The sequence below is a fragment of the Dermacentor andersoni genome, chromosome 8 (genome assembly GCF_023375885.2).
Source record: "Dermacentor andersoni chromosome 8, qqDerAnde1_hic_scaffold, whole genome shotgun sequence".
NCBI classification, from domain to species: Eukaryota; Metazoa; Arthropoda; class Arachnida; order Ixodida; family Ixodidae; genus Dermacentor; species Dermacentor andersoni.
In genome coordinates, this window is record NC_092821.1 from 20448025 (window position 1) to 20469062 (window position 21038).

General features: G+C 43.4%; 1 protein-coding gene across 1 annotated transcript in view; it reads right to left on the minus strand.

The window, feature by feature from the left end:
• Positions 1–21038, minus strand: part of LOC126526616 (uncharacterized) — a 67619-nt gene that overhangs the window by 34855 nt on the left and 11726 nt on the right. The window contains exon 2 of the mRNA XM_050174483.2: positions 16113–16325. Within this exon, the coding sequence (XP_050030440.1) occupies positions 16113–16325 (213 nt within the window). The remainder of the gene's footprint in view (positions 1–16112; positions 16326–21038) is intronic.

Sequence of the window (21038 nt, forward strand, 5' to 3'; positions counted from 1 at the left end):
TGGACATATTAGTCTCACAATTATGGGAACAGTCTGGTAATGCAAACAGGCATCTTTTCAGGTGCAAAGTAAAAGCCCTCATCGAAAAATACATCTCCATCCATTGAATATTGCTTTCTAAATGCGCTCCATGGTTTAACTCATCTTTGAGCCGTCTACAAAACAAAAAGAAGCAAATCTTCCGCCGTTGCAAACCAGCCAAAACACTGATCAAGTGGTCTGCTTATCTGTACGTCGTTTCAAAATGCAAACAAGCGCTTCAAAACGTAAAGCATATTTTCTTTCATAATACACTGCCTAACCTTCCAGAAATAAACCCACACAAATTTTGGAGTGTTGTAAAAATATATGGAAGTACAGATATTGTTTTAATATCAGAGTGTGGTGAGAGAGTTCTGCATGAAGAATGTTGCAGTGTTGATCACACTTCACTGATAACACGCTGCAAAGGTTTCCTGACACTCCTGTGCCAAATTATGTGCTTATGAAACTCACATTGATTGCCTGAGAGGGTATCTATAAATTAATTGTCAAAGCTAGACTCTTTTCTTCTGGCGCTTACAAGATCAAATACCATTTTCTTAAATATACAAAAACTTATTCGTAGATAATACTACCTTCTACAGTGAACTCTCACTTGAGTGAACTTCAAGGGACCAAAGGAAATAGTTCACTTAACTGAAAGTTCACTAAACTGAATATCCACTAGACCAACATGAGACATAGGACACAGAGTCAAAAGTTTGAAGTGCAATTCATGGAGCAAAAGATATGGCATCCATATTGTTAGAAATGTGTGAAGTGGAATTTGTACATATCAACAAGTACAAGGTTCATAACAGTTACAATGCTGCCTTTCTCACTTAGAAAAACATCACTAAACTTCTTCTGCACTTGTACTTTTAAAGCACAGGAAGTAACAAAACTGTCCAATGAGTCAATGTTTTTGTACACTTCTTCTGGCACAGTTTGCTGTTGAGACAAAAAGTCTCAACTTTCCAATGTACCCTACAACCTCAGCTAGAGTTATAGGGCTTGACACTGGCTCGGCGATGTTACTTTGTTCATGGCCTCCGAAATTACATGCTTGCTCGTTTTGTGCGGGCGATCTCGGAGGCCACGCCTCGTTGCCGTTCGTTTTCCGCGCCGCCGCTTTGCCCCAGGGGCGCTGTAGCGCCAGCGACGTTACGTTGCCGATCGTAAAAATAACGTAAAAATAACGTAAAAATAAGCCTTGGTCCTCTGAGTGAGTTCGTGAAACTGAAATATTGACTGTTCCGAAATTCGTTTAAGTGAAACAATTTTGCATAGAATCTATAAGAAAACTGCTGGGGATTTTTAAAAAGTTCATTATTCTGAAATATTCGATAAACCGACGTTCGTACAACTGAGAGATTACTGTATCTCCATGAAGTCTTTGCAGAATGCCAAGCTACGTGATGACTGAAAGGTGGGCAAGGCGATATCTGTGCAAAAATGCGGTAGTGTTTGCAATCCACTCAATTACAAGACTTTTTCATTAACTTCCTTGCAAACTACTAGAACACGTTATTTATTACAGCCTGGTTGATTTCTTGGAATCAATTTTTTTTTTTTTTGTCTGTTTAACCAGCACGGATTTCGTCAGCATCTTGTGAAACTCAGGTTCCGGCATTTACTTATGATTTACGTTCTCTCTTACATCGTTCATCTTTTTACTGTCCATTTACAGTCGAACCTCATTACAATGAAACAGTATATAATGAAATGAGTACAACCAAGCTGAAAATCGAGTGCTCTCTGTTCAGGAGCTTTAATGTTAGCTTTACATTAGTTTTCCACTTTCAACACAGAAATCAGGCACACACTTGATTCAGGGCATGTCAGAATTGGGCAAATACTAAAAAATGAATCCGCAGTGTGCTTTGACATTATTTCTGCATCTTATTTAATTCGACCTCTGTGCAATTCGATCAATTTCGTCAGTCCCATCAGGATCGAACTACTGTAAGTGAACTGTATTTGATCTCATTTGTCAATTTTACCTACTCCTTTCTGTAACATCTGAATAGTCCTGAAAGCCAAATAAATTACATAAATTTAATTACATTTTCAGGTTGAAGCAGACTCTGACAATGGCAAAAAGAAAAAAAAATTGAGCAGAAACCACCCCCAATGATTTTTTTCAATGTAAGCAAACAGCCAAACCAATCAATGAATGAGCCAGCGAGCAAGTGTACACGTTCCTTGCCAAGTCCAACCATCGACCAAACCTAACTGCCGCAAAAGCAAAACAAAGGTATTCTTAAAAACAAAAGAATTGCCTAGAGCCGGTGGCGCTATACTACAGGTCTTCCTGCTCACTTTAATCCTAGCGCCAGCTGAAATAATCCGAGTACTATGGAAATAAACTGAGCTTCGCGCTATGTAATCCAAGTGACAAACATCAAATCCTAGCACCAACATATTTAATCTCAGTGCCAGCACAAATATACTCCCGCCATTGGATGAGCATGAGCAATCCAAATGCCAACATGTTTAATACAAGCACTAACAACTTTAATTCAAGTGCCAGTCAATTTAATGTCAGCAAGAAAATAATATTGCAATATAAGATGGCTGAAATGTTGAAATACAATTATCATAAGCTAATAGCACTCATTTTTGAGGTCGCTGTTAACAGTCATCAAACGAACGACTGTGGTATTTTGGTGGACACCTGTAGATGTGCACAGAGTGCTTATACTTCAATAAACACCATCTGCAAAAAGATTGAATAGAGTCAATAATCTGTTGCTTGCAGTTCGGGTTATCAATGTGCAGTTACAAAAGAATAGTATCAAGTTTGTTGGGTAAAGAGTTTTATGTGTTGCGTAAAGGTGTTTGCTTGTCTTTTGAGCAACATTTGGACGAAAAGGTGGGTTTTTTAATACTTCTTTTGCATATTTAATGCAAAAGTGAAACAAGGAGCTTTTTAGTTAGCAGTTTTAAATTATTTTTGTCTATTTGAAATGCCAGAGACTTTTGTTCGTAAGGCAGGTTCGTGGGCGTCTTTTCACTCTTGCTTAACTTGGATATCAAAAAGTCGCCTGGTATTGATGGTATTCCTATTGTTTTTCTCTACCGATACGCTGAATGGTGCTCGAAATACCTATGCCCAATATTTAGAACATCGCTCGCCAGCGCTGAACTACCCCACGATTGGAAACAAGCCATCATTACTCCCATTCCAAAGGCAGACAAGTCAATTGCGTCATCGTATAGGCCTATTTCCTTGGTTTGTATTTGTGCTAAAACACTTGAGAATATCATATCCAAACACCTGTCGACATTCCTTGAACAAAACGACATAATTGACAACTGTCAGCATGGCTTTCGCCGGGGTATGTCTACCATTACTCAGCTACTCGAAACTATTCATGACCTTACGATGGCAAGTCCAGTCAAATTGATATCATATTTTTAGACTTCGAGAAAGCTTTTGACCGCGTGTCTCATTCTAAACTGCTCTCAAAATTAAGACGAATACTGAAGAATGATTCGTTACTCACAGGGTTTGTAGCCTACTTATCCCACAGGTCCCAGGCAGTCACCGTTGGCCACACAACTTCTAAATCTGCCCCTGTGCAAACTGGAATCCCTCAGGGCTCTGTACTAGGGCCTGTATTGTTCTTGATTTTTATAAATGATTTGGTTAGGGATCTTCCTGTTGTGGCACGGCTTTTCACAGATGACTGCATTATTTATAAAGAAATCCGCACTCCGGCAAATCAGGAATTGTTAAACAATGTGTTAAATTGCATAAAGACATGGTGTTTCATGTGGCAAATGAGTATTAACATTAAGAAAACAGTGGCAATGCAAGTAACACATAAGGTTCAATCTTTTAAGTTCACGTACGTCCTCAATGGCACCAGTCTATCCGAAGTATCGAGTTATCAGTACCTAAGACTATTAATTAATCATGATTTTCGTTGGAATAATCACGTGACCTACATAATTAAGAGAGCTATTAAACGCTTAGGATATTTACGCAGATCTTTAGGCACATCAACGACAGAAATTAAACTATTGGCCTGTAAAACTTATGTAAGACCGATCCTCGAATACGCTGCAGTAATTTGGGACCCCCATACAAAAACTAACATTCAAAAACTCGAGAAAGTACAGAGGAAATCGATCAGATTTATTTATAACTCTTATAGTTGGAAAACATCCCCTACAGCCCTTTTACAGACAGCCAATTTGGAGAGCTTGGAGACAAGGTGGTATCATGACAGACTAAAACTCTTCTATTTAGTGTATCATGACAAATTAGGAATGGATAAGAATTTATACTTTCAACCAGTACAGCGACGGCAAACTTGATCCTTCAACTCCAGGAAAGTCGGTGAATATTTTGCCAAAACGAATGCTTTTAAATACTTGTTCTTCCCGCGTACAATCCGTAATTCGAACGACCTGCCCACTGAGGTGGTCGAAAGCCCCAATATTTCGTCTTTCATGTGCACGCTTGACCGTTTGCGATAAGTAAGTGCTTTCTGCTTATCAAGCGTTTTTTTTTTCTTTCGCGCGTTTTTATTCATGTGCATTCATTCTGAGCTGTAACATCGAATACTTTCTTTCTTATGCGCACTGCCGAGTGCTGTGATGCGCAACGTTAGGATGCTGCTTATATGGAATTTTTGTATCCTTGTATTGTTTCACTTATTCTTGTATTGTTTCTTGCTTTATATATATGAGCTGTGATATCAAATGCTCACATTGTTATGCGCAGTGACGAGTGCTGTTACGCGCAACGTCAGGATGCTGTTGATAAGAAATTTTCGTACCCTTGTATTGATTATTTATTCTTGTATTGTTTCATATTGACATGTGTACTTGTTTGTCTTTATCGGGCGACACGTTTCACCGCCTAACAAATGTTATCGCACAGCGCGGGACGTGCCTGCATGTATCGGAAGTTTCTGGAATGTTGTCAATGCTTCTATCCACTGTCTGTTGTCGTCGAACCTTGTGTTATCCGATTTCATCGCGTGACACGAATGGTGTAGAACTTTGTGGAAGACACGCGGGTCCCAGCAATTAGTCTGGAACATTCAACAACTGCTGTATAAAAGTCGACGCACTTGACCCGCTGATCAGATTTTCGATGATTGCCGAGCGTGCTCGCCGCTACCATTGTTCTTTGAGTGTAGCCTGTTTTTGGAAAACCAGTAATGCATTTCTAAGGCGGCTAGCGACAGTACTAGAGGCCATCAAGTCATCAGGGCTCACTCTGAAGGCAGAAAAGTGCCGCTTCGCTTACGATTAACTTCTGTTCCTAGGCCACGTCATCAGCAAGTATGGAGTCCGCCGCGACCCGCAGAAGACAGCTGCCATCACAAAGTTCCCGCAGCCCATCGACAAGAAGGCAGTGCGTAGATTCCTTGGCATGTGTGCCTACTATAGACGTTTTGTCAAGGACTTCTCACGCATCGCTGAGCCGCTAACACAGCTAACTAAATGTGACGTCGAGTTCAAGTGGAAAACGCCGCAGGCCAATGCATTTCAAGAACTCAAACAACGCATGCAGTCGCCGCCTGTACTTGCGCACTTCGACGAGGACGCCGATACCGAAATCCACACTGACGCCAGTAGCCTAGGCCTCGGTGCCGTCCTAGTCCAGAGAAAAGATGGACATGAACATGTGATAGCTTACGCTAGCCGGTCGTTGTCAAAAGCTGAAGGCAATTATTCTACAACCGAAAAGGAATGCCTCGCCATCGTTTGGGCTACAACGAAATTTCGTCCTTACCTATATGGCAAGCCATTCAAAGTCGTCAGCGACCATCACGCCTTGTGTTGGCTAGCGAATTTAAAGGATCCTTCAGAACGACTAGCACGGTGGAGCCTAAGACTGCAAGAATATGATATCACTGTAATCTATAAGTCCGTACGAAAACACTCTGATGCCGATTGCCTATCATGTGCCCCCATTGACTCGCCACCGCAAGATGACGACGCCTTCCTTGTCATTTTAAGCGCGGAAGACTTCGCTGAGCAGCAACGAGCAGACCTGGAGTTGAAAATCCTTGTCAAGTATTTGGAAGAGCATACCGACGTTGTCCCTAGGGCATTTAAGCGAGGATTGTCTTCGTTCTCGCTTCAAAACAACCAACTCGTAAAGAAGAACTTCTCACCCAGTGCGCGCCAACTACCTTCTTGTCCCGTCAGGACTGCGCCCAGAAGTATTGCGCACCCTGCATGACGATCCGACCACTGGACACCTCAGATTTTCCCGGACACTATCGAAGATACAGGAAAGGTATTATTGGCCACGCCTGGCCACCGATGTCGCCCATTATGTCAGAACATGCCGAGACTGTCAGCGACGCAAAACACCACCCCCAAGGCCAGCGAGATTACTACAGCCAATCGAGCCTCCTTGCCGACCATTCCAGCAGATCGGGACGGACTTGTTGGGACCCTTTCCGACGTCAACAACCGGAAATAAGTGGATCGTCATGGTGACGGACTATCTCACCCGCTTCGCTGAAACTAAAGCTCTACCAAAAGGCAGTGCAGTCGAAGTGGTGAAATTTTTCGTCGAGAACATCCTGCTGCGACATGGTGCTCCAGAAGTCCTCATCACCGACAGAGGAACGGCTGTTACAGCAGAGCTCAAGCAAGTCATTCTGCAATACAGCCAGACAAGTCACAGGAGGACAACTGCCTAACATCCGCAGACGAATGGTCTCACGGAGCGCCTGAATAAGACCCTCGCCGACATGCTAGTGATGTACGTCGACGTCGAACACAAGACCTGGGATGCCGTCCTGCCGTACGTAACATTCGCCTACAACACGGCGGTGCAAGAAACAACACAGATCACGCCGTTTAAGCTGGTTTACGGCAGGAACCTGACGACGACGCTTGATGCCATGCTGCCGCACGTCACTGACGAGGAGAATCTTGACGTCGCTACCTATCCTACTCCAGTGCGCCGAAGAAGCTCGACAGCTCGCCCGCCTACGGATCAAGAACAAGCAGCGTACCGACAGCCGACACTACGACCGCCGACGACGCTTCATCGAGTACCAACCCGGTGACCGTGTTTGGGTACGGACCTCGATATGCCGAAGAGGACTGAGTGAGAAACTATTGCAACACCATTTCGGACCCTACAAGGTCATCCGACGTATTGGCACGCTGGGCTATGAGGTCGTGCCAGATGGTATTTTGCATTCACAGCAGCACCGCGCACGATCTGAAGTGGTACACGTGGTGCGTCTTAAACCCTTTTATGCACGCTGACGAACTTCTTTATTTTGTTGTTTTCTTTGCTACAGGTGCTTTTTTTATTACTACTTTTGTTTGTTTGCAGCATCGGGTCGATGCTTTTTAAGAGGGGGGTAGAGAGAGAGAGAGAACAACTTTAGTGAAAATGCCTGCAGAGTCAGTTAGGCTCCCTCCACGCAGGGAGGACAAGCTTTTACCGCGACGCGGCCACTACGTCAATCTCGTGCATTGTGCTCCTCGAGGGCTTGGTTCCTCGCTACTTCCGCGGATCCGAGAGGGCCGCCGCCCCCTTCCTCGGGGTGCTGCCCCCTTTCTCCTCGGTTTCGCGAGGTCGCTGCCTCTCTAGAGCTGCCGAGACCTGCTGGACGGCCTTAAGTTGTGTATCTTGGTCATATATCTTCGTTGCAGCCTCTAGCTGCGGCGGGATCGTCGTTTTCTCGCTGGCTTCTTGTGGATTTATACGACAGTCCCAAAGGATGTGAGCCGCGGTGGCTCTCTCCTTAGCGCACAGTCTACACACGTCACTCGCGTACACGCTCGGACACACGTGTTTAGCTAGCACCGGGGTGAGCAGGGACCCCGTCTGTAATTGCCGGTATAACACTGCCTCCTTCCGGGTAAGCCCCGGGTGAGGTGGCGGCATAGTCTGTATGTTAAGTCTGTACCACTTCACGATCTCGTTGAAGGTGGTCATCTTGTCCTTGGCACTGCACCGCCACCAACACTCCGAGTCGGCCGTGCTTGCAGCTGCGCGGTTGGTTAGTCCTCGCGCGGCCGAGTTGGCCGTCTCGTTGTGGTTCACGTTCCCGCGTTCCGACACGTCACTGCCCATGTGGGCCGGAAACCACTTGATCACCACAGCGCTTGTGCGTCCGATGTCTTCGGCCTTGCGCAGTATGCGCGCAGCCTCACTACATACCCTACCCTTGGCGTAGTTCTTCACTGCCGTTCTAGAGTTACACAACACTGTAGTGCATCCGGGGTCGGAGACGGCCAAGGCGATGGCCACCTCCTCCGCCCGGTGCGCCTGTCGAGTCCGGACGCTCGCCGCGGTCTTCGTTGCACCCGTCGATGCCCCGACAGCCACCACCGCGTATGCGTCGCTGCTCCCTCGGTACTCCGCCGCGTCCACGTAGATGGCGCCTTCTTCTCTGGCGTGGAGGTCCACGAGAGCCCTGGCCCTCGCCAACCTCCGCTCCTTGTTATGCTCGGGGTTCACGTTCCTCGGGATCGGGCAGACCCTGAGCTGTCTGTTGATGCTATCCGGTATAGGTACGTCTTTCTGCTGCTCGCCTTCCCTCGGCTCGAGGCCAAGGTCCCGCAGTATCTTTCTTCCGGTTCTCGTTTCAGAGAGACGCTCGAGTTGCGCCATTCTCTGTGCTTCGGCTATTTCGTCCAGCGTGTTGTGGACTCCCAGCGCCATGAATTTTTCGGTGTTCGTGCTCCCGAAGAGGCCGAGTGCCGCCTTATACGCCTTGCGTATGGTGGCGTCTATCTTGTTACGTTCGCTCGGCCTCCAGTTGTGGAAAGCGGCCACGTACGTTATGTGGCTAACTGCGAAGGATTGAACGAGCCTAGTCAGGCTCTCCTCCTTCATCCCCGCTCTTCTGTTGGACACTCTCTTGATGAGTCTCATTGCCGCGGCCGCTTTGGCCACGAGCTTGTTGACCGTTTCACCGTTGACTCGGTTTCGCTGGATGAGCAGCCCGAGCACTCGAATCTTCTCGACCTCCGGTATTACTTGTCCTAACGCTGCCACGTGTACTTGTTTGTCTTGATCAGGTGACACGTTTCACCGCCTAACAAATGTTATCGCACAGTGCGGGACGTGCCTGCATGTATCGGAAGTTTCTGGAATGTTGTCGATGCTTCTATCCACTGTCTGTTGTCGCCGAACCTTGTCTTATCTGGTTTTATCGCGTGACATGAATGGTGTAAAACTTTGTGGAAAACACGCAGGTCCCAGCGATTAGTCTGGAACATTCAACGACTGCTGTATAAAAGCCAACGCGCTTGACCCGCTGATCAGATTTTTGACGATCGCCGAGTGTGTTCGCCGCTACCGTTGTTCTTTGAGTGTAGCCTGTTTTTGAGGGCACAAGTTCGCCCAATAATAGGCTCATTTCGTTAATCACAGTTTTGCTGCCTTCTTAACCGTCACTACCACATGACAATATATACCCACTCCTGCCCAAGGCCTGACACTCAGGCCGGCAATATGTACCAAATAAAATAAATAAATAAAGGCACTGTTGACACCACCACACCTTTCCTGCCCTGACCGATGAATTTTGACACGTCTGCAAGAGAGTAAGTAACCTGAAAGCCACTTGCTAGCAGACAACAATAAATTTGTCCCAGAACATGATCACTCACCTACATTATTAGCCAAAATGCTGCAACAGCTATGAATAATTAAACTTAGAAGTTCTTGGTTGTTTATAAAATGATGACCTGATGGTGCTTTCAGCCTTCACAACCTCTAAGCATGTTAGCTAACCAACTCTTTTAACTCTTAGATGTTTTACATCACAAAGTCCAGCCATTATGCGACATTTATTTCCATGCAAAGTACCACAGTTATGCATCTGATCAATGTTAGCAGCGACCACAAAACTGAGTGCTGTCATCTTCCAGTAGCTGTATTTCAACGTTTAAGCCATTTTATTTCACAACCTTGGCGTTTTTCTTGCCTGGGTTAAATTTACTAGCCCTTGGATGAATATTGCTGGCATTTGGATTAAACATGTTGGCCCTTGGACTAATTTACCTGGCATGCGGCCTATTTCTGCTGTTGCTGACATTACATGCACTGGCACTAGGATTAAATGTATTGTAATTAAATAGTCTGGCACTCAGATTATTTCCGCAGCACTCGGATTAGTGCAGTTGCCGCTTGGATTAAAGTGAACAGGAATGCCTGTAGTCCAGGCATGCCCTGAGCTTCAACAAAACAATGCCTCACCAGAACAGGAATTTGCCTCCCTAGTGCAGTAGTTAGCCACTACCTCACTCAATGCTTTTGAGATTAAAATAACACCACTACGAAATGCCTGAAGCCCCAAGCACAAAGATTAGACAAATCCATGGACATACCTGCTTGCCAATAAACTGTGTAAGAATTCGTAAAATTCATGCTCAGGCAACACGTGTGAGGAAAGGGAGGGGGCACTGAACATATATATATATATATATATATTTTTTTTTTTTTAGTCCCGAGCACGAACCCCTTCTGGGACACATACGCACTTTATTAGTGATGATTTAACTGCAGACGTGGCATGCAAGCATCAGAAACCTTAAAACAGCACTTACTGACAAGCAATGTACTATGTTAAGGTCAGTCACTTTTTTTCAGTTACTGATTTCACCTGCTTCAGGAACTTATCTAAATAAGCTTGCTTGAAAAAATACCCCTCCAATGTCATTTCATGATCAGAAAACCTTTCGGGGTATGGTCAAGGAATCGCAAGCGAAATTCTGCTCGGGTCATGTTTGCAGCAGTGTACAGGCATTCGCATTCAGCACTACAGTTGAGAATTAACAGGATCCCCAGCATTTTTACTGCAATCTTGTGGAACCTTAAGTGCTGACATTGCAAAGCACACAGGAGGTTTTGCTTAGGTGATGTCTTGTGCAATTACAAGAGGTCAGTGCATATACCATCACTGTTTATTTTTTGCATGCATAATTTGCAATCTTGTGCCATCCCTCTCCTCTACAACACGGTTAAAGCATTTTTGGAAAAAGAGCTTATTTTTTGTAAAATTTGACACGAATCATTATAATTTTAGAATGAGCCTGAACAGGTGAACTTTAAGAAAAATCCAAGAGCACAGGCAGGTCTGACCGAACTATCCATCATTCCTGTGGCAGCTGAATGATCACAGTTACAGAGCTCCCTGTTGTAATTTTTGCAAGAAACTCCATGCATCTAAGCCAAGCAGCTTGCAAGCAACGAGTAACCAAGGAAAAGAGGCAAATAAAAGAAATTTAACGTATTTGTCATTAGAAAGGTTATTTAACTGAATAGAGTTTATTGGCACAAAAGCGACTTAGGCTATGCTGTGCCAACCACAGGGTGTTAAAAACAAGTGTAAAAACAGCAAAAGCTGCATTGTTATACAGCTTCTGTAAAAAACCTGTTTCATTAAAAAAAAGGAGCTGAGCAAGTCATTCAGTGACACCAGTGGATTGTCTCCTAAAATTAAAGAAGGGTGTAAAGGTATGTGTAGTCGATACAGTTAGTGCAAAAGGAGTGTGCGTCCAATTCAAGGTCGATATAACACTACTTCAATCAACAGTTCTTGGTGATGACACCACGTCCACTCACCTGGCATGGGTTTAATTAGATGTGGCTTGTTAGTTCTTCAAGAGTCCCATTCATGCTGCCGTGGTAATTGAATACCTCCTACCTAATTTTTCGTTACAGCCCCCCTGCCAACGTGTTCTTGTGTGTTCAAACCACCTGAGTAAAATCCGGCATAATTTTTATATTTCATATGAAGAGTGCGGAACCTTCGTACAATGAGCTCTTGTAGGGTGTCTTTCTTTCTTTAGATGTGTTAGTTCCCAATTGCATAATTGCCTAAAATCATACCATGACACCATTCTATGTGGCTTTTAGCAACTTGGAGAACCTTCATGAGGAATATCATAATTGCAGCAGTATTCTTCATAAAGTTAAAACTTGATCTAATGAAAACGGATCTTTGAATTGCCTGATCTAAAGAAGAAATTTCTATTCCACAAGGTGTACCCATAAGGTTCAATGTTGTCATCAATCCCAAATTCACAAAACTAGCTTGCATTAAGCCCGATTTACCAAAGCTTTTCCAGAAATAAATGAGTAAAAAAGCTGTGATTTCTTCCTAATGCTACCGCAGACGGGAGCATGCGCTCTATCGCTATGGTGTTAAAACCTCTAGACACCCTAGTCACGGCTCTAGCTTTATTTTGACAAAGCTGCATGCCACGCCCATGCACGGAACAATGGACTCTGCAGTCGCTAGCGTTCTTATGCACCAGATGGCGCTGGGGTGGCGGTAGCTGGGCCACCCTGGCAGACTTTTTATGCTCGCAAGTGTGGATTAGCAGCAAATACAATGCCGCTGCACCTTTTGGGTGTAGCTACACTACAAATTTTGATTTTGAAGGATCGAAAAATCCCTTACTCAATTTTCCAAACTTCCCAGTTTAACGAAATAATTTGACAATGGTCCATCACTTCGTTAAATCAAGTTTCAACTGTACCATAAAACAAGCGGCTTAATCATGTTTGGTTTATTTTAATAGTGTAAGAGTGTATAACATATTGGTGACAAGGTTATAGCATATGTGTTGTGGTAATGAATTAGCTCTCAGAACATAAGAAACAGTAAGTAGTGCTCTTCAATGATGCTTGACAGATTCATTGCACTCAACACAAACTCTGAACAGGCAATGTTCTATAGCCCCACTTGCTATTCGCAGTCCAAGATTGTGTACTGGATCAAGACACTGAATATGACTGTCGAGCTGAGCCATACATTACAAAACCATAGTCAGGAATGCTATGCACAACAGATCGGTACACACGCAGTAGATATGTTCAGTCAGATCCCCAGAGCTTGTGCGACAACACTTGGCGAATGTTTAGAGCTTTGTTTGTCCTAATTGTTATTATGTTTATGTGGGCCAAAATGTTTAGTTGTCTAAAGCATAAGCATTCTTTGGTGAGCACCGTAGACCTGTGACAAAATGTCTCGTTTCTGCACAAAAATATGTAATTTGCAAAGTTAAAATAATTTATTGTTATGATAGTGTAAATGTAGATCATTGGTAGCTTTTAAGCAATAAGGAAGAACTTAAAGCAAAAAAAATAAAAGAAGAATACCCATAGAGATACATAGGAATCCTTAAAAAATGCAAGGTAAGGCTTATACTAGGAGTGAGCAAACTGAAATTTTGGGGTGGGTAAACTTGAAATTAGGGGTTGGGTGAAATTAAAGGGCCCCTCAAACGGTCTGGACATATTTTGTATATGCGTAGGGTACAGCTAAAGCTGATTATTCGCACCACAATTTATGTGAAACGACTCATATTAAAAGCACTACAGACAATTACAAGTTACTCTCCTCCATAGTCACACATTTTCTCAACTTGTTCGCTGAGTGATTGGGGCTAAGCTCCGCCTTCACTGGCTCTGCTTCATGATGGCACATCGTGTCGTCGACTTCTGCATCTCTAGGAGCGCGCGTGCAAAGCCTTTCTAAACTCTCCACCAGCTGCTTGGCAGTCGACCCCAAGCGAGAGCTATCGAAGCTTACTTCAATGACGACCCTCAAAGCACCCATGCTGGCATCCTAAAAACCTTCACAAGGCTGTATCAATGGTAAATGGTATTACTGGGGTGGAATGTACTGGTTTGTTCAGCAGTATGTTTGATCATGCCCCATCTGCCAACAAAGCAAGACCCCTCCACAGCCCCCTCCTGGCGCACTACAGCAGCTACAGTGTCCTGGTTGACCATTCAACAACGTAGGCATCGACCTCTATGGCCTGCTCCCCTACAGTGGATGTGGAAAAAGCTGGATTACTGTTGGCGTTGATCACCTGACGCGCTACACCAAGACTGCGCGTGACATTGCGATATTCATTATTCGTAGCTTCATCCTTCGCCACTGTGCTCCATGAGATCTGCTAAGCGATAGGGGCCATGTCTTCTTGTCGGAAACAGTACAATCCTTCCTTCACGAGTGCAAGATCATTCACCGGAAATCGATTGCATATAACCCACAAACGAACGGTCCCATGGAGCAGTTCAACCGACACTCAGCAACATGTTGACAATGTACGTATCATCCGACCACACCAACTGGGACCCCGTACTCCCGTTTGTTACATTCACATATAACACCGCGACACAAGCAACCACTGGTTTTCCCCCCCCCCCCCTTTTTTTGGTACAGACATGAGCCTTCGTGTCTGCTGGATACTATCCTGCCACACTGACCTGACGTCTCTTAAGTACACCACAATTTCAGAAGTCACCTGATATGCTGAAGATTGCCGCCAGCTGGCTCGTTCACCGACCAGCAAGGATCAGGGGCATGAGAAGACAATACGTGACGGTTATCAGGCCACGCCCACCTTTCGTGCCAGTTCCCTTGTTTGGCTATCAATACTGCCTCACACCCTTGGCCTTTCTTCTTAACTACTTGCACACTACCACGGTCCATAGCAGATCATCGATGCCACTGCACCTGTGAACTATACTGTTGAGCCTGTCTGAGAAGAAAAACCAATTTGTCAGACGCTGGTGCCTGGTGTCCACAAATTGTATTTTAACAGAGCCTGCTCAATCTGGCGAGAGCGGGACCAAGTGCCACTGGCGTTCGATTTCACAACTGCCGATTCCACTGCTTGTGCACCGTAAACGTACTAGGCGTGTCATCATCTTTTATGATCGGATCTCTGTGGCACGTGGTAGTGCGCTACAAGCCCATCACACCATCACCGGACTTTCGCTGCCAGGGCCACGAGAAATGTTAGCCGGCTGAAGCCATATTACAAGCCCCTCATCTTGTCTTATCCCTGAGTTGCCAGTATGGCTCAGTTTCACACCCAGGGCCAATGTAACGAAGCAGACGCATCTCATTTTTCAGCAGCAACTCAAAGACGACGACGGCAACCTGTGCTGTGATTGCAAGAGACCTCGGGCTGTTCACTGCTGCTAGACTAATTATCACCTTTAATTAAATCTCATAACAGTTCTTACGTCAATCTTCACATAAGCTGCGCCGAGTGAACTAGGCACAATACTGGTACTAAAGGTATGTATTACATATTTGGTGGGGATTTGTTTGTCATTTCGTCAGTGAGTTATTCACTGAACCTTAATTTTATTTTGTTCTTGGAACACTTAAAGAAGTTGCTTGTCACTCAAGTTCAAGAAATCTTCTGATATCACATCCCTGCTTAGCGATCTGGGTGCTGAAAATGTGACTACGATACCACCAATACTGGTTAGATCAACAAGTTTCTTGCCTTTAGTCTTTGGTTTTGAGTACAAGAAGGAGGTCCCCACTTGACATCTTTGAAGCTTTATAATATTTTCCAATTTCTTCTGGGAGGCATTTTACTACCGAGAGTGCAGATAGATTTCTTATTGGTGTGTTTCCTTCACTGTGCATGACAGGGTAATGTGGAAATGTTTCTCAACTGCTTTAGAAAGTGCATGAAAAAGTTGCTTCGGTGCGCCCTCATTTCAGACGGTGATATGGAAGGGGAGGGGGGATGCATTTGCCATGACATTCTTTCAATATTTGGCAGCGATGGTAGCCAGTTGCCACTAAGCCCAACTAAGCCCAACAAGAGGATGCTACAAGATTCCAAGAATACCTGTAAACACCAGCTGTGCAACGCTGCTACATCCTAACATGTATCCAAGACTGGATATATTGCTCACGGTTAACCCTTGCTGCCTGGAAAACCAGAAGTAAAAGGAAGTGAGTACAAGACAGGAAAGATTGAATGTCAGAGAGAAAAATGAAGCTTGGAGAGAAGGACAGGAAAAGGCAACTACCGCTTTTCAGCCAGTTGGGTCATTCTGGGGGTGCCATCTACGTGAAGCGGAGGCCAAAGAGGTGTGTTGGTTCCACCAAGAGGCCATAAAGGTCAAAACACCTGACATTGGCTCAACCCCCAGGATCCTCTTTTACCTGGACATGGCTAAGCCACACACAGCTAGAGGCAGGAGGGTTCAACCCCCATGTGCTGAGGCCCGTGGTGTCGCAACACACCAAACGCCTGCTGACACAGATGCCCCTGAGGGAGCATTAGAAAGGAAGAGCAAAGAGAAACAAACTTGCCTTTTCTTTTCACACAATACTGCATTTGCTGCTCGGCACCATCTATGTCGTCCAGTCCAAAGACTTGCGTGCCTTGAGACACCAACTCCACAGTGCACTGCAACAGCTTGGACATGACTTTGATGGCGCAACATGTAGACTTGAAAGCCACTTTGACGTTGCATTGCGTAGCAACTACACCTGGACCTAAAGCCTCCACTTCTTCCTGCCTACCTGGAATGTAAAAAAAGAGGAAAGAAAATTAATAAGCAATACCACGTTAACTCGAACTCCCATATCTAAAAAAATCGACTAAGTCGAAATTTCCCACGGCACACAACCATTTCTTATATGTGCCATGTATTTATTGCCCTTTATCTCAAAGTATTTTTGGCCCAAATTGTAGATATCTCGAAATCTTGACTGAGAGGTGAGTGAGTGAGTGAGTGAGTGAAAACATTATTGAGCTCTAGTAATTGTGTTCTTCTGCGGCTGGGGCGGATTCTTCAGGGGAGTCATCCTCCTTGTGTCTTTCCTGGAGGTCTTATGTCGAAAGTTTTTCCGGCTTTTACTACTTCAAGTTAACGAGGTATTACTGTAGTTCCTTTTGGAATCAAAAGTATGTTGGCTAACACAAAATCTGTGATTGTAGAAGCCTCACCTCAGGCTAATTTAACGCTAAAACCAATTATGCGCTTCAAGCGTAATTGCTCTTTGCTGTTCTTGTTCAGCAACCATTTGCAAGTACAGAACACGCAATAGTGTGGCACATTTTTTTAACAGAAAGCAAATCACTCAATGTATGCGTGTAGTACTCCAACACTATACATGTAGAGACTATCACACACAGTACACATCAAACTAGACTCATCCTCGCAAAGTGCTACTCAAAGTATTTGTTTGCATTTGTAAATCACATGGTCCAGTTTCACTGCTGTCTCAAATTCTGTATCAATATACTGATAAACCACTAGTATTAAGGGGAGATCAAATCAATCAATCAATAAAAAGGGAATTTTATTACACAATAATATGAAAAGTGCGTATGAAGGTATTTGGTCCCATAGGCTAAAGCGGCTAGTGACGGGTCCAATACAAAAGATGTATTGCAATATTTTGCAGTCTTATACAAACAAAATAACGAAAGTATCATACATAGGCAGTAAATACTATATATAATCACAGAACTGCGCTAAAAACTAACAAAACAAAAACAAAACTTAAGAATGTGCTTGACAACAAGTGGCATTTGCATGTAATGTCAAATTTTCTTGCAAGTTTTATTTCAAGAGGCAAGTTGTTCCACAGCTTAACACCATAGAATTGAATTAATCTTTTGCCGTACACATACGAACATAAAGGGAGATTAAGATTACCACTGGGTGCATGCCGTGTGTTTAACGACGGAAATGTGAAAATGGCAAGCGGCAAAGGTGCGTTAGTGTTTATTATTCTATTTACTAAACAGAAAATCTTGTCTCGTACATCAGTAAACAGCAGTATACGCAGCCTCTCAAATAGAGGATTAGAGGGATGACACACCAAAGAGAAAGTAATCGCACGAACAGCTCGTTTTTGTAATTGGAATAACGGAGTAAGGTATGTTATGTACGTTTGGCCCCACAACTGGCAACATAGCTAAGGTGGCAGTGAAATAGGCTAAAATATAATATTCGTAGCAATGTCAAATCAAAGTATTAACGTGCTTGTATGAGAATGTAACAGTTGAATGACAACTTTTTGCAAACGGTATTGATTTGGTCTCACCAGTTAAGGTTACTGTCAAATATAATGCCTAGATACTTAATAGTTGGAACACATTCAATGGTTCGATTGTTTAATGATATGCTAATTGAAACATAGTTCACTTTTCATTCGTGAACGGAAAATAACGTATTTTGTTTTATCGGCATTTAGTAATAGTTGATTTTCACGAAACCACATTGAAACAGCTAGTAGTTCATTGGATACAGTATATTGTAAGGTTTCAAGTGAACTACCTGTGAACAAAATTACAATATCGTCCGCATACATCAATGTTTTAGATGATTGTAGAATTCACGGGAAATCATTAACCTATAGAGCAAATAAAATGGGACCCAATACGGATCCCTTGCGGTACACCACATATGACATTCCTAGATTCGGACAAAAAACCATCAATTAGTACTTTCTGCTTTCGCAATGTGAGATAACTGGAAAAGAAGTCATGAGTGCCATCGATAATACCATAGCACTTCAGTTTTTTCAGTAGTGCCGAAGGACAAAAGGTATCAAACACCTTTTTTATGTCAATAAAAATTCCAATAATCTTTTGATGCTTGAGGGAAGAGTTCAGTATTTGAGATAAAGTAAGCACCGCTGTTGATATGGATTTCCCTGGGACGAAACCATGTTGTTCCGGGCAAATTATGTTATTCTTGCTAAGGAGGTCTTTCAGCTGTTGAGCGATTAATTTTTCAAAGATATTGTTTACTATACTCAATACGGATATTAGTCTGTAGCTGCTCGGAATATTATGGTTGCCCGTTTTGTATATTGGTACAACTTTGGCCATTCTGAATTTATTTATTTATTTATTTATTTTACCCTCAGGGCAAAGCATTACAGAGGGGAGTGGGTAATACATAACACTGAAAATACAAGCAACAGCAGAGAACAATTACCAAGACATAGGTAAGTTAGAATAAGTTATCAACACAATATATCATTCAATAGAAGCGGTAACAGCAGTCCGAAACAATACAGGGTCAGGAATTGTGGCAATTGAGGAAGGAAGGTGGTTCCAGTCATATGACGTGCGAGGAATACAGGAATCCAAGAATGTTTTAGTTTTGCATGTAGAAATGCCTACCTTATGTATGTGATCTGTGCGGCGTGAAACATATGAAGGGCGAAGAAGTAACTCGTAGCCAATGGACTCATGATGAAATATTTTGTGAAAAAGGCACAGGCGTGCAATTTTGCGTCGTGATGCAAGTGAAGTTAGGCCCAGGGTAGTCTTCATAGTGGTTACGCTTGATGTACGCCGAAAGTCAGAAAGAATAAACCGCGCTGATTTGTGTTGTAACATCTCCAGTTGGTCGATCAAACTCTTAACACCAGGGTCCCAGATTGATGAAGCATATTCCAGTTGTGAACGTACGAGTGTGGTATAGAGTAGAAGTTTGATGCTAGTTGGGGCTGCGTGAAAGTTCCGTTTCAGATATCCGAGCATGCGATTAGCCTTGTTAGTGATGTGCTAGGAATTGCTAGGAATATGGATAGGAATTCGCATTTAATGAATGACAAAGTGAATAGATGACAAAGTGGAGCACTCAAAACATCTGGATTGTCTTTTAGTACCCTAGCTTGTATACCATCTATTCCTGTGGCTTTGTTCAACTGTACATTTTTATAGCAGACGTCACCAGCTCTTGTTACGGCCTGAAAGCTAAATCTGTTTTCACTTTTTTCGATGTAAGTGGTGGGCCGTGCAGTACTAAATTGTTTCGTAATGTTTTCGCCAATCGTGGCAAAGTAATAATTAAATCATTTGTAAGGCTATTTGTGACGTCAGGGAGAAGTTTCTTTTTGTTATCGAGCCCCGACACTTCTCTGACTATTTGCCATGTTTGTTTTGTGTCGCAACGGGCAACGAGACGTGCATAATATGCCTTTTTAGATTTACGCAATAGCTCAACTGACTGATTTCTGAAGTACTTAAACAGAACCTTGTAATATTCATTTGTTTTGTTTAACTTCAGCTTATTGTAATGGTAATCTTATTTCTTCACTAGTGCTATAATAGGCTGTGTTATCCAAGGACATATGGCGTGATCATACCTACGTCGGGTGCACGTATACGATGACTGCTTTATTGCATTCATGATACTGCAATTAATGTTATCACATTCTACTTGCACGTCATCATTATACAGCGTTTCGAACATAGTGTGTTGCAAGACGGTGCATACTTGCAAATAATGCGTGTGTGATATCTCGGGAGCAACTTTTCTGTTTCATGAGTAAGATGTAGGTAAATACGAATGTGGCATGAAAAAAAGTCGGGTGGTGATCAGCCATTACAAAATCATAAACACTAGCTTCTACATTAGTATCAAGACTGCACAGCATGTGATCAATTATGTGTCGGAATTTTCAGAGAAACATGTTTGTTCGCTTATAACATTTCTAAGATTAAATGATTGTAGGAGGAACAAGTAGTCATGGCACTGATCCTTTAGCAGATCTATTTTGAAGTCATCACTGATTATTACCACGGAATGCCAGGTTACACATTGAATCAGCATACTTTCCTTGACGGATATGAAACTTGGGGGGCGATAACTACACCAGCTATGACACTGCATTCAATTGTCGCAAATAGTGTTTGCGCAGATTGTTGAGTGCTCGAGATATCATTTAGATGCTGAGAACTGAGCTCGTTCCTGATAAACATGGCTACTCCACCGCCACGTGTCACATGTGCTCTCGGCTGCGACAACATCACATATCCAGGTATATTTGCGTACTCATCTTCCTTTAGCCATGTTTCTGTTATTGCAATTATATAGTATTGAAATGAATGTTGCGACAGATTAGTAGCTGGTCGAAATTTTTCTTTATGCTGTGGATATTGCAATGAAAAATTGATATGTTTTTATGTTTGTGCCACACCCTTTCAACCTCTGCGTTATTAATCATCTCGATTGTTTACTGTACTCTAGCGAGGTCCTCTGCGCATGTCAGATGCAGAACCGTCGAATTTTCTGTCTTGCGCATTAACACTTTGCCATTTGACACCCAGGTGAACTTCCAATTTTTTTCATGTTTTGCATTCAATGCTTTTGCCAAAAGTATCTTATTTGCTGTACAAAGGTGTTCATTCATGAACACTGGCGAACTATCCTTGAATCCCAAGGTGGACGTGTTCAGCCTCTGCTTTTTTTGCCGCTCTCAGAACCC